Below are 12,906 nucleotides of genomic sequence, written 5' to 3'. Positions count from 1 at the left end.
GAATTGGGTTTAACGTCGTGCTTGAGAATATTTCGCTCATATGACGACGTGCATGCGTGTGTATGTGTATGTGCGGCTGCTTGTACTAGCCCAGACTAAAGCTGGTTTTATAGTGCTAGCCCACTGAGATACCATGCCGCAGTGAAGCATGAATACCCCACTCAGACACATTATACTGACTCCGAGCCGACCAGTCCTTGTTGTACCCATCATGCCGAGCGCCAGGCAGGGACCAACAAGTACCATATTTTAACGTCTTTTGGTATGACGTGGTTGGGGATCAAACCAGCGACCTTCCACTCTCCGGGCGGACGCTCTAACCACTACACCACGGAGGCGGTCTCAAGAAATTTAGGGCTACAAATACAAGAATAAAGTTTGCTTTTTCTTCATTAGAAACACATTCTTCTGTTTTCATAGCTAATGACAGAATGAAATGTGATGTGCATAAATTACATGTGACCATACTGAAACTTGTGATATTCAGTAATTTCCTGTTGTGTATGTAAGCATGAAATATATATGATCAGAAAACACAGCATGAATCAGACAGTGAAGGTTAAATGTCATATGCATATTTCATTCACAGTTATCGGTAAACCTTTAAGAATCATCTTGTACTGACTATGTTCCCTTGACAACAATAGTGTTCTCAAAGTCCCTGAACCACATTATGTTCCCTTCTGATAGTCCTTTCTGCAATGCCAAAGCCCAAAATGACGAGTCCAGATTGTCCTCAATCTCCAATCCCACTGGGGCTTCTTTCTACTTAAATGGAATTATACTGAGAGAAACAGATAAAAGAACACAGGAAAATTCAAGAATTCCTTTAATATTTTCCAGTTTTCATCACCAGCTTTGAAAAGCTCTGTGGGAGGAAATCTGAAAATAAATAAAGGAACACTGCTATGAAGTGGTGTTCCCTTATTTGTTTCCCTCAGTATATTTGTTTCTATCAAAATTATTCAGAGACTAAGCTTTAGTGTATAGACAACCATTGTAGTCCACTGTATCTCTGCATGATCCTGAAGGTGGAATGTCTCTGCTATCTACCCTGGAGTCAAGCACCGTGGTAGTGGAGTCTTATTGCTGATTAGGTGCATGAATAAAACATGATGCCCAGATTAGACAAACATGTTTACTGTGCTGCAGACTGATCTAGTATTATCACTTGCTGCTACTCTTTGACTTACCTATAGTCTTCAGTTGCAAATGTAAATTCTGTGAATGTAAATTTGTTTTTGTTGAAAGAGAACCTTTCTGTTCCCTTCCAATATACAACAGTTCATCATGTTCAACACTGTTTAACATTAATTAGCTGAGGTTAACAGCTGTCTCCTTTCGATCTATGGACTTGCTAAATCTTTACTATTTCACTTAAGGCTTGGGATTAATTTCCTTGACCTTCAACTTTAGATTTGAACTCAGGATATTGGAATTATAAAATATCTAACAAATAGTTTAAGTATGTTGTGTATTTTATGTTTTCTAATATGGTCTTATTCAACAGGTACAAAGGTAAGTACTGTAGTCATATGTTAGTTATAGCAGAAACATCAAATACAACTATCACTATAAGTGTTGTGGGTAGAGTGTCTACCTGGAGAGCAGTGATTGGTGTTTGATTCCCTGCTACATTATGCTAAAACTATGGCAAAGTGTTGTTAAATTGATCATGTGTGCATATAGCTACAATATTGCTGTATGTGAACACTGCACAAAGTGACATTACTATAAACAAATACTTTCAAATTTGGTATCTCATGGATGATAAAATTTACATGTATATCAAAGTGTAGAGCATATATATGTTTGTGTGTGCAAATATAGCATTAATGTCATACATTTTATGACTTAAAATTCAAACCAGTCAGATGCACATCCAGGAATTGGCAATATTTGTGGACATGATTCATCAGTTTCAAAGAATATACCAATTGATTATCAACTAAATAAGAAATATATCTGAGGGAAGATTCACTTACCATCCACTTGCCTTGTCCAGGTAATCAACATCACTAGAAACATCAAACTCTTTGCACTGCATGGCGAAGTCATTTTTCAATCAAGTGTAGGCCTTCTTGATTCAGAAAGTGTATCTCCAGTGGGATGTCAGATGGTAACATAAGCACTATATATCCTGGTCACTGAACGCGGTAGTGCTCAGGAGCAATAAGGAGGCAACACTGTCAAATGTCACTGGCGTCTTCAAATCAGTTTCTTCCCTCAGATGCTGAAGACTTCAACGACATCGCCACCACCTTGTCCGGAGGCTGGTGCAGAATGGAGTAGGGTGGGGTGTTATGCAAAATGCTGTCATGCGATGATGAGGGACGCCATTAATCCACTTGACCGATCACAAGGGTCTGGGAAACAAAAAATACCTCCCAATTACGATAGCCAATTATTGCAAATTGGGGTGTGGTGTGGATCAAGCTGTGCAGGAAATTTAACAATAGGGATTTGTTAATATTTTGAAAGAATGTAATTTGCATGCGTCAGATTTGAAAATTAGCATGCAGCGGGTTAGAATATGATTTATGTAACTATGAGGTGACAGGATTGCACCCACCACTGACTACAATAGTATTTCATGTCCTTTGGTTCATTCTGTGGAATCTTGAAATTGCTTATTTTGTATTTTATGGGATCGCTGCAATTTTTCATTGTATCAGAGCTGAAAGCTTTATATATGAGAAGGCTGAACAAGGTAGCTGAATGAAGCTTTTCCCATATTTAGTCAAATTTACCAATTACTTTTTTCAAAAATTAATCTAAAAAAGAAATGCTTTTTAAATCTTTTGCCATCTTTCCTCAGATTTACCAATTGGGTTACTTTTTTCAAAACTTAATCTGAAAAAGAAATGCTTTTTAAAACTTAGGTGTGACCATGTTGCATTCTGAACCAATTACTCACGTTTGACAAATCTGGAAAATCATGTACTGTAGAAGGTCTGTAAGAATAACAAGACCAGCCATTGGGTATATAATGATCCAGTTGTCCTTTATCCACAATGAGGCCTTGTATGTTCCAAGTTATTGTATCAAATTAGAGAGAGAAAACACATTCCCACAGAAACACAAATGATCAGATTTTTGTGAGTGCAATATTTCCTGAAGATAATGATAAAACAGTTGCGACTCTATAGCCGGAGGGTGTATGCTGGTGTCACCATGAGAAGTCATACACTGGTTGATGTACATTTCATTCCGCTGTGATATATACACCTGTCAGTTGGAGAATAAAGCTGTCAGTCATTACCACATTTCAATCTGTTTACTCTTCAGTCATGATGCCTATGATATTTGTTTTCAATTATGATTGACGTAACAGTTACGTTCCTTTACGATGTCTATGTTTAACAGTGTCAGTTTGGATCAGATTTCTGGGCTTTTGACGAGAACATTGTCATAATCAGCTGAACAAAATTCTGCTTTCTCAGACTGCTAATCCATAGCCTGTTACCAAAACAATCAATTCTTGTCAGTTTATGTCTTCATTCAAAACCAGTATCTTGAATCAATAATATTGCACCTAAATGCTCCTTCCTTTAAAGCTTACAGGTTGCTGGGGACATGTTTTTAGTCTTTAGATTATCCAATATGTTTCATTTTCAAAAAAATTGTTTTTTAAAAAGACATATTTGAGTGAGGAAAATGTATACAGTGAAACTTTATCAATTTATCAATAATGCTAAATATACTTGTATGAAGCTGTTATTGTGGAGGTCTGTATCATACTCAAAAGACATTACTCAGGGAGCAGGAAGGTGTCCATAACATTTCTTATTGTGGACAATTTTCCCAGGGAAAAATATAGTCCAGATTAGGTTTCACTCTATACATCATTTCCTGTCTCTGTTTCCTCTGTATGTTTTACAAAGTTGCAGATGATGGTATTTTTAATACAAGGTGTGGACATCTGTTATAAAATACTGTCCCATTCCCTTCATGTGAATAAAATATGTTAACACATAAAGTTTTAAATTTAACCATGAGAATTGTACTGGCAGTAGTGTCATTTTTTATTCACTGATATTCGTATTTTATTAAATTTTTGTATGTTTTCTACTGCAGTTTCCTATGAATGATACCCGTGAAGGTCCGGGGTTAGAATATTGATCTTCAGTAACCCATGCTTGTCGTAAGAGGCGACTAACGGTATCGGGTGGTCAGGCTCACTGACTTGGTTGACACATGTCATCGGTTCCCAGTTGCGCAGATCGATGCTCATGCTGTTGATCACTGGATTGTAGGGATGTCACGATGCATAAGTTTCATGAATCTATACATATGGCGATACCCATGTCACAATTTGATATGTATCACGATACATCTGGTCCAGACTCGATTATTTACAGAGCGCCGCTCACTCACTTCTATGAATGAATGCATAAGAAACCTGACAACAGCCAGTTATTATTATAGTATATTTATATAGCGCACATATCCACGCAACTGGTGCATGCTCAAGGCGCTGGTATTTTTCCCTCGATCATTGTATGTCAATCTCAACAGCACATTGTATGTCAATCTCAACAGCACATCGTATTATCAATCTCAACTCCCTGGGGAGTATACAACTCTTGCTGCCACTAGGCGCACCGAGTTATTGTGGCTTTCTCATCCAAATGAGGTACCCATTCACAGCTGGGTGGACTGGGACGCATAGTCACAGTACTTTGTCCAAGTGTACCCGCAACTAGGTGTTTGAACGTATTCATGTGGCCACCATCTGGTCATATACCAACGGATTCGTGGGTTCTTTTAAGTGCACAGGGATGTATACTGTACACTAGTATAGTTAGACAAGGAGAACAATGCTGAAGACAGATAACATTATCAGTGATGAGGATTTGACATTTTTGATAATGACAAATGCAATTTTCGCATATAATAGACCAGTTGGCATCCCAGCTTTGGAAGTCAGATTCATAACAGTAGGGCATCAGTTTGTAAAGTATTAATGCTCATAATTGGATTTCTAATTAAAAACCAAGGACACTGAATGGCTCCTCAGACATCAATTGTGGTTCCAATGTACTTTTGTCAACATTGTGCAATTTACTGTTAAATTATTAGATATGACTCACCAAATATATCTCGACCAGTGTGATCCAAATGAGATGCTATTTCTGTAATCCAGAAGATATGCCATCTGTATAATGGATGAGATTCCACCTGTGGTTTTGTAAAGAGATGTTACCAGATTAAATTTATCTGTGATGTGACTCGTTTATATAACCACTCAGTTATCTTTCAGGAATGAAGGAGAAGGTTGTTAATCATTTATGCATACATTATCTTGAAACCACATTTCTTATTTTTTTAATTTCTTCCCTTTCATATTACTGAATACAAGCTGCATTGTATGCATATGATTACATATCATTGTACAGACAGTAAAGGATATACAGTGAGTGAGTGAGTTACTATTTAATGTCACATCGCCAATATCTCAGCCATATCGTGGTACGAAGACAAAAGGATATACAGATGGACCAGAAAAATGCTAGTAAATCTTAATCATCATGTGTTTAGGATACTTTATGAAACCCTTTGGACCACACCTGTAATTGATGGAACTGTTGTTTGGTTTTTACACTCAGATGAATGATGTGATGGTAACCTTTGTCATAAAATATGTCACCCCAAATGACAGCCTTGCACAATGCATTGTGAAGATATTCCTGTGACAGAGACTTCAAGCAAACTTTTGTAACTGTGTACAAATATGAACTACAAAGAATTCTTGGAAAGGTCTTTTTTCGATGTTTTTCCACAAGCAAAAACATGAATAATTCTAAAGATGGGGATGAATTTGTATCTAGAGAACATTATCATACATGTTAGCCTGTGACAGAATTTTCGTGAACTTTGATTAACAGTCACCGGTACTTTTATGTATGTTGCTCAAGTCAAATCCTACCTGTGTGATCTGTATGAGATCCCACCTGTGTAATCCTTATGAAATCCTACATGTGTAATCCTCATGAGATCCTACCTTTGTAATTCTTTTGATATCCTATCTTTGAAATCCTTATGAAATCTTACCTGTGTTATCCTTATGAGATCCTACCTGTGTGATCCTTTTAAGATTCCACCTGTGTATTCCCAATGAAATCCTACCTCTGTAATCCTTATGAAATCATACCTGTATAATCTTATGAGATTGCACCTGTGTGAACCTTATAAAATCCCATCTGTGTAATCCTGACAAGGTCCTACCTATGTAAACCTTATAAGATCCCACCTGTAATCCTTATGAGATTCTACTTGTGTAATCCTTTTCAGATTCTACTTGTGTAATCCTTATGAGATCCCGACCCTTGTAACCCTAATGAGATTCTACCTGTTTAATCCTGATGAGATCCTACCAGTCTAATCCTTATGAGATTCTACCTGTCTAATCTTCTGAGATCCAATCTGTGTTATCCCGATGAAATACTACCTGTGTAATCCTTATAACATCCCACCTGGGCATTCCTTATGAGATCCCACCTGTATAATCCTTATGAGATTATACCTGTGTAATCCTTATGAGAAAATACCTGTATGATTTTGACGGGATCCTACCTGTATGATCCTGATGAGATCCTACATGCCTTGTGAGATTCTACCTTGTGTCAAGTCAGAGAGAATGTACCTTTGTGCTGTCTTCCGATGCCTACAGGTGAATCTCACTGGAAATTCAACCATGAGGATCAATAATTCAACTCTGTATAGGTCAAACAGCTTCCATGGCTTTCCACAAGAAATCAAACAATCATCAGCCCGGAACAGAACACATGTTGAGGAATTCTCACCTGCTAATTATTAATCCCTGTATATTAAACAAGCAGTCAATATACCTACATGTGTTTACATGACAAATACCAGACTGCCGTGATCTGTGCTTTTAGCAACATACCTGAGATTAATTATTAATACATGTATTAGAATCTTAGGAACTGTGGTCTTATATTGTGTAGAAGAAGTGGATGTGACATTCGTTTGAGTTGAAGCATTTACATATTGTAGTAAATATAGTTGTTATTGAGTTAATATCAAGTTCTCCACAGGAACAGGTAGCAATTTGCACCACCTACTACCACCTCAATGCTCTGTATCAGCTGAAATCAACCAACCATTATTTTCACGTCCTGCTGGATTTCTGACTTGAGATTTCTGTGTTAGATATGGAGCATTTTAAAGCTAAGGTACCGATGTGTTGACTGTCAAATTACATTAGTTATGTAGAGTCAACATGCAAAGGATTGTGATGAAATTAACTGTGTATTGAGTAGTATTTCAGTTGTGTCAGTTGAAGTGGGAAGAAAGCTGCAGAAAGAGTGACAGGTGTTTATCACTTTGCTGAAACCCATGATTCTGGTTCATAATGATTCAGCAAAAGAAAGTCATTAAGGATCATTACTTGGAAAGAAACTGAATTGACTTTGGGATGAATGTAAGTGAGTGCAGGGATTTACGGGATGTGAATTCCTGCATCCTATACACATAAAAATTGACAATGGATGCAACGAAATTTAATAGCGTATCCACGGAGACGCAGAAAAAGTCCAAATACTTTTTGTAAAATTTCAATCAAGTAACAATAAGTTATCACTGAGTTTGCTACCAGCTGGGTTATGGTATCATTTGCAATTTAATAACTGTAACAATGTGATGATCATGATACACAATACAATAACAGTAACTGAATTACATCAATATTACAACATAGTATTAATGATAATATTTAAGTGTCTGGGACCCCCATTTTGTAGTCCAGGACCCCTGAAAATTAAGAGTATGGGTCCCAGCAGAGACCATATAATAGCAATAATAATTTATTATATGGTCTCTGGTCCTTTGGGACCCTCAAATACAGGACTCCTCTTAAACAAATAGGAAAATCCTGTGAGTGTGTTTAGTTATATACAGCTTTTGAGAAGGTGTGAGCAAAATGATGAATGACTCTGAAGTTATTGTCACTGCATTTTATTATTCTGAAAATAATGAGGGAGGAAATAGAAAAAAACCATCTAAATTCATTTACTTCCAAAATAAATCTGTGAAATCTTGAAGGCGTGTGAGCAATAATGTTTACATAAAGTAATTTAAAGGATTCAATTACATATTGACACAAAAGTACATAGAACAGAAGGCAATACAGAGTTTAACAGAATGCATACACATGTCTTACAATATTACAATGAACAAACTCATTTTGTTTCATAAATACATGTACATGTATGTACAAAAATGCATCATAACTTCTATCACAGGATGAAAACAAAATCTAATCTTTTTCTCTTACATTTGGCATTAGTGCTACAAATTTCACACTACCCTGATCCATATACACACACATATTCTTAATATTCTCAACAGGTATGAGATCAAACAAGGTTCCAGTTTCAACTTCAACAAAATGAGCTGGTACATGCAAATGACACTTACGTTTCTTGATAAACCTTTTGATTAAAGCACAATACATAGCACTCTTCTCAGTAAATAAAACAAGGTAATATTGAATCTGACCAAGGTAACGTTTCTGATCAGTTCCAATATACTCAACTGAGTAGCTGTTTCTCCTTGTTACATTTTTGTACATTTTTGAATGAAACATAAAACCATTGCACCAGTAGCGGTAAAACTGTGCTGACCTTGTTACTGGTGCATTCATAAATTCCTCAACCAAATTTTGTATTTCGACAGACAAGTTACAAGGCTTAATTGGGTCGACAGCAAACATGTTATCCTTAATCAAAGTGAGGTTCTTTCTGTGATGTTTTCCCTTAAAGGAGAGATAGATATATTCAGCTTCAGAGAATTTTGGAATAAGGGCACATAAACGTGGTAGCTTCTGATGTATTACTACAGCCATTGAAATTTGAAGTTCTACTTTCTGTGTACCATGAAACAGCGATCGCAAGTCCCCATTTAAATCTTCATAGAAAAAGCAAGAGTGACACCATAAGGGTCCAAGATCTTCAACTTTCTGAGTTAGGTGGAGGAGTGCATGCATATTGGATGTCATGTTCCTTTCTGAATATAAGAAATCAACTGATGCACAAAACTTGGCAATAAGCACCTTAGCTCTTGAAAGCTCATTTTGCGAAATTGACCTCTGTAAAAGAATAAATATACTTTCAACCAAAAGGAGATAATGTGAGAAATATTCATCGGGTAAAATCTGATACAAGCAACAAACAGAATAAAATAAAAGAAAGGACCTGAACTCTGAGGCCTTCCAATTCTTCAAATCTTCAATGCACCGCGGCATTCTTGTAATAAGATTTGGTGGAGAGAGTCCTCGTAACCTGTCATTAAGTATTGACGTGAAGTTTCCAATGTAAAATTTTTCATGTTTGTTTGCATTGTCAGTCCACAGATGTAAGAATTTCTTCTGCACGCCAAGAAGAACACAATGCATATAATCCACAGTAACACATCTTATCATATCAAAAAAAAGGGCAACTTGTACAAAGGGGAGAAGCCTTTGACACCATTTCGACTTGATCCGTCTTCTTCTGCTCTCCTTGCGTCAGTCAGACACTGGGTATGCGTGCGAGGCGTAGAGACACCAGTGAGATTACCAGCTTCTGATATGTCAAATGGATAGGACATCATAGATCCACGTTCTCCAGTTTTCACAGATTTTCCTTTGGACAAACAGGTTCCACATCCAAAATATCCATTAAACTGTACAAAGTTTTGAACTAGGCATCTTGCAGGAGCATCACACACAACACTATGAAGAACTGCTCGCAAAAGAAGTGAACTGCCCTCCAGGACAACATCAGTACCTAAGTGAAAAAAAAAAAGAAAGAACTGTAAATACTGCTGTTAAAATCCGTAATAAATGCTTGATATTTCAAACATAATTACCTGCTATTGTTCATGAAATTCTGTCCAGCATGAGAAATTGAATTCATCAAGCAATCTAAACGCAGAGTCATAACAAACAAACCTGTTTCATACAAGGACTTCAGTTCTTCAACAAGAGGCTGCAGAAAGATTGACATTGTAGGTTTGTTGATGCCATACCAGAGTCCAGCAAACAGTCTGCATTCAGCGGAGTACCTGAAAACATTGTCAAATATTTATCTGAGACAGGTCTTCTTCAATATTACAATGTTTTACTCAGCAAGTTTGCATGAGGATGTATATGAGTATATAAGCAGGTAAATGAATCAAACTGAACTCAGTCTATCTATGATAACATTATGACAAATTCCTTTTAGAATAACCAATTCTTAAAACTAACCACTTAACACAATGAACAATATCCCCCCACAACTTGTATTTCCTAGAGTTATTACACAAGATCAGTCATCCTCAACATCATCATATGATCCTTCATCTTCCTTCCAACTTTTATTAGAATCTGACTAGAAGTAAGGGAGTAATGAACCTGTCCAGAGTCCGGACAGACGGATGCACAGACCTCATGTTAATACATAGGTTCACCAGTTCCATCTGTTGAAACTTAAAAGTAACAATGAAATTGAGAAAGCTTACCTTAACTTTGGGTTCAGTTCATTTACTGTTAAATACAGGGGCCAGACACTGTAATTTGAAGATCTGAAAAGAGCTACTCCATCTGTGTTGAGTTGTAGAGAAATGTGAATTTCTTTCTCTTTTCTTCCTTTATGTGTTCCCTTGAAGAAGTCATCCTCAAAGATGTCTTTGTACGTTTTCCCATCAAAGATATCTTCAATTGCTGATGGATTATCCTTAACCCTTCCTCCATGAAGTAAGTCTGACTTCTTTAAACCTATTGTAAGAAAGATTATCTGTTGAACTTGACACATGCCAGGTTAGATATTGTAACTGGAATTATATAATCAAAAAATTGTAACACTAAAAATATCTTGAAGACTAGAACGACAAAAAGACCAACACAAATAGTAATCTATGTGTAATAAATAAACTGATAATAAACTGTGCTGATACAGACTATGTCACTTAGAAATTAAGGCCTTTTAAAGTCTTTTTAAGTTGAATAAGTACAAGTTTCTATCACACAACAGTTGTCAAACATTTCCCAATAGTAAAATGGTCATACAGGTTTGTTCACTGACTATTATATCAACTACTGATAAAACTTTGCTTTAGGGAATTGATGAATCTAATATACCTAAGAATTTAAGAAATGAATGTAGGAAAATAAAGCAATTGCAATCTTATAAATTTTAATAAAGCAATACAATATTATTGAAGTTTTATTTGAAATATAGGGATTATTAATTTTCAAGGTTTTTCAAGACATTTTACATATTTTTCAATAAGAAATTAGGGTCTTTCCAAGGCAGCACCCTAATTTCAAGTCTGTCAAAACCTTGAATAAATTAGGTTACTACCTATCTCGACTCTTACCTGAAAATAGTGACTGTAATTGACCTATGACTGGAATGTATATGAAGGATGACTGTTGATTTTCTGGCATTTCTGGCAGGTTGGCTGACTTGCTTTCCCATGGTAAGTGTTGCAAAAACTACTACAGAAGTAGTGCATCTGCACAGGTGATGACATACTTTTGAAGAAGTTGTTAAACATTTTCAAACTAGTTCTGCACAAATTTGGAGTTATGCAATGAAGTTCAATTAAGACCAATAAATCTTTCAATGCTTCCCCAGTCAGCTGATGTCTTATTATGAAGCTCATTATCAAAACCACACTGACTAGTTCCGTAATTCTAGCTCCACTGTACAATGGGGGTGATTTCTCTGCAAAGTTCTGGAAATCTGAAAATGTGAACAAAAACATAACTTAAATGATTATGACTATTCAAAAATCTTATTCCAACATTCCATGACCAACCAACTTATACTGACATGTTTTATTTTCATGTGAATCTTTCAATGTGAATCTAAAATTTTTTAAAATGTATCTGTAAAAGAGTGCATTTAGTTTTTTTGCACTTACTGTCCTCTGTATCATCAATATCATGGTTCCCCTTCTTCATCTCTTCATCACATTCTTCAATCTCTGATGAGCTTTCTTCGTCATCAGCAAACTTTCCCTCTGCTTTCATTGCATCTTCATTTTCATAATCGTCTACCTGCATATCATCTTCTGTAAGATACAGGGCTCTTTGGGTCCTTTTGTTTCATCTAAGCATTAAATAAATTAACATGAAATTTGTAAGCACAATTTTAATGCATAAAAGACTTTCTGACTAAACTTAACTTACTACATTAAACTTATTGTAACTATTATACAATTAATTATACTTTAGGTGTAAAGTAGTAAAAAGAAAGCAAGTAAAAACAATTTTAAAATTGATGGTTTGTTCTTTGAAGTCCCTCGATTATCATTTGGAATTAACCATTATGAACAGTGTGTGTATATTTCGATAAAGGGCTCCATCATACATGTGAGTTAGCTACTAATGGACGGTGACTAGCCATAACATTCTCAATATACAGATGTTGTGTTTAATGCAATATTACATATAATGATAGCATCAACATGATGCAAAATATTTGTTTCATTTCTTCTGAGCTAAAAAAAAATATATTTGGCAAAACATTTTTTAATGTGGAATTATTAGACAATGAGAATAACAACGATGAGATAAGCACATTCAAGACTAAACTAAAATAATATTCTTCAGAAAAAAAATATATTGTAATTTGTCTGTTTCTAATTGAATATATATATTCTCAAGTTTGGAATCTTACTAAGATCTGAAACCTAGTTTGGAACGCCAGTGTCAATACATCTGTTTACATTCAATTAGAAACTGCTGACAACACGCTTGGTTCATCCACACCTGTCCAAAAAGCATAAGTAAACAATAACCTTCAACTTTTGAGTGCCCAGCAATCATTATGTCTATACCAAGTTACTTCAAAATACATAGGGAACAAGAGAGACAAATCTCGTAATTTTACAGCAATAATAAAAACGGAACAA

General features: G+C 35.8%; 2 protein-coding genes across 4 annotated transcripts in view; both read right to left on the bottom strand.

The window, feature by feature from the left end:
- The window catches only part of LOC124272949 (mucin-5AC-like), a 31,829-nt gene extending 24,969 nt beyond the window's left edge, over positions 1–6,860 (bottom strand). Inside the window, exons 1-3 of one of the 3 annotated variants that reach the window (XM_046708193.1) lie at positions 6,577–6,860; positions 5,094–5,181; positions 1,986–2,366 (exon numbers count right to left, since the gene is read on the bottom strand). In XM_046708193.1, coding sequence (XP_046564149.1) covers positions 1,986–2,058 — 73 coding nt within the window. In that variant the 5' untranslated portion in view covers positions 2,059–2,366; positions 5,094–5,181; positions 6,577–6,860. Of the gene's footprint in view, positions 1–1,985; positions 2,367–2,917; positions 4,123–5,093; positions 5,182–6,576 lie in introns of those variants that run through there. The other 2 variants (XM_046708191.1, XM_046708192.1) reach the window with 2 other exon arrangements.
- A 1,103-nt stretch (positions 6,861–7,963) lies between these two features.
- LOC124272946 lies at positions 7,964–12,063 on the bottom strand (the record flags this gene model as incomplete). Its single annotated transcript, XM_046708188.1, has 6 exons — positions 7,964–9,791; positions 9,956–10,068; positions 10,507–10,762; positions 11,365–11,482; positions 11,671–11,732; positions 11,914–12,063. Coding segments are annotated over 6 exons (1,049 nt in total), but the record flags the coding sequence as incomplete, so codon positions are not given.
- Positions 12,064–12,906: the final 843 nt, after the last annotated feature.

This window comes from Haliotis rubra, unplaced genomic scaffold (assembly GCF_003918875.1).
Source record: "Haliotis rubra isolate DU_JTF1 unplaced genomic scaffold, ASM391887v1 Scf1748, whole genome shotgun sequence".
NCBI classification, from domain to species: domain Eukaryota; kingdom Metazoa; phylum Mollusca; class Gastropoda; order Lepetellida; family Haliotidae; genus Haliotis; species Haliotis rubra.
Note: the sequence above shows the minus strand (reverse complement) of the source record. Positions and strands in the feature narration are given on the sequence as shown.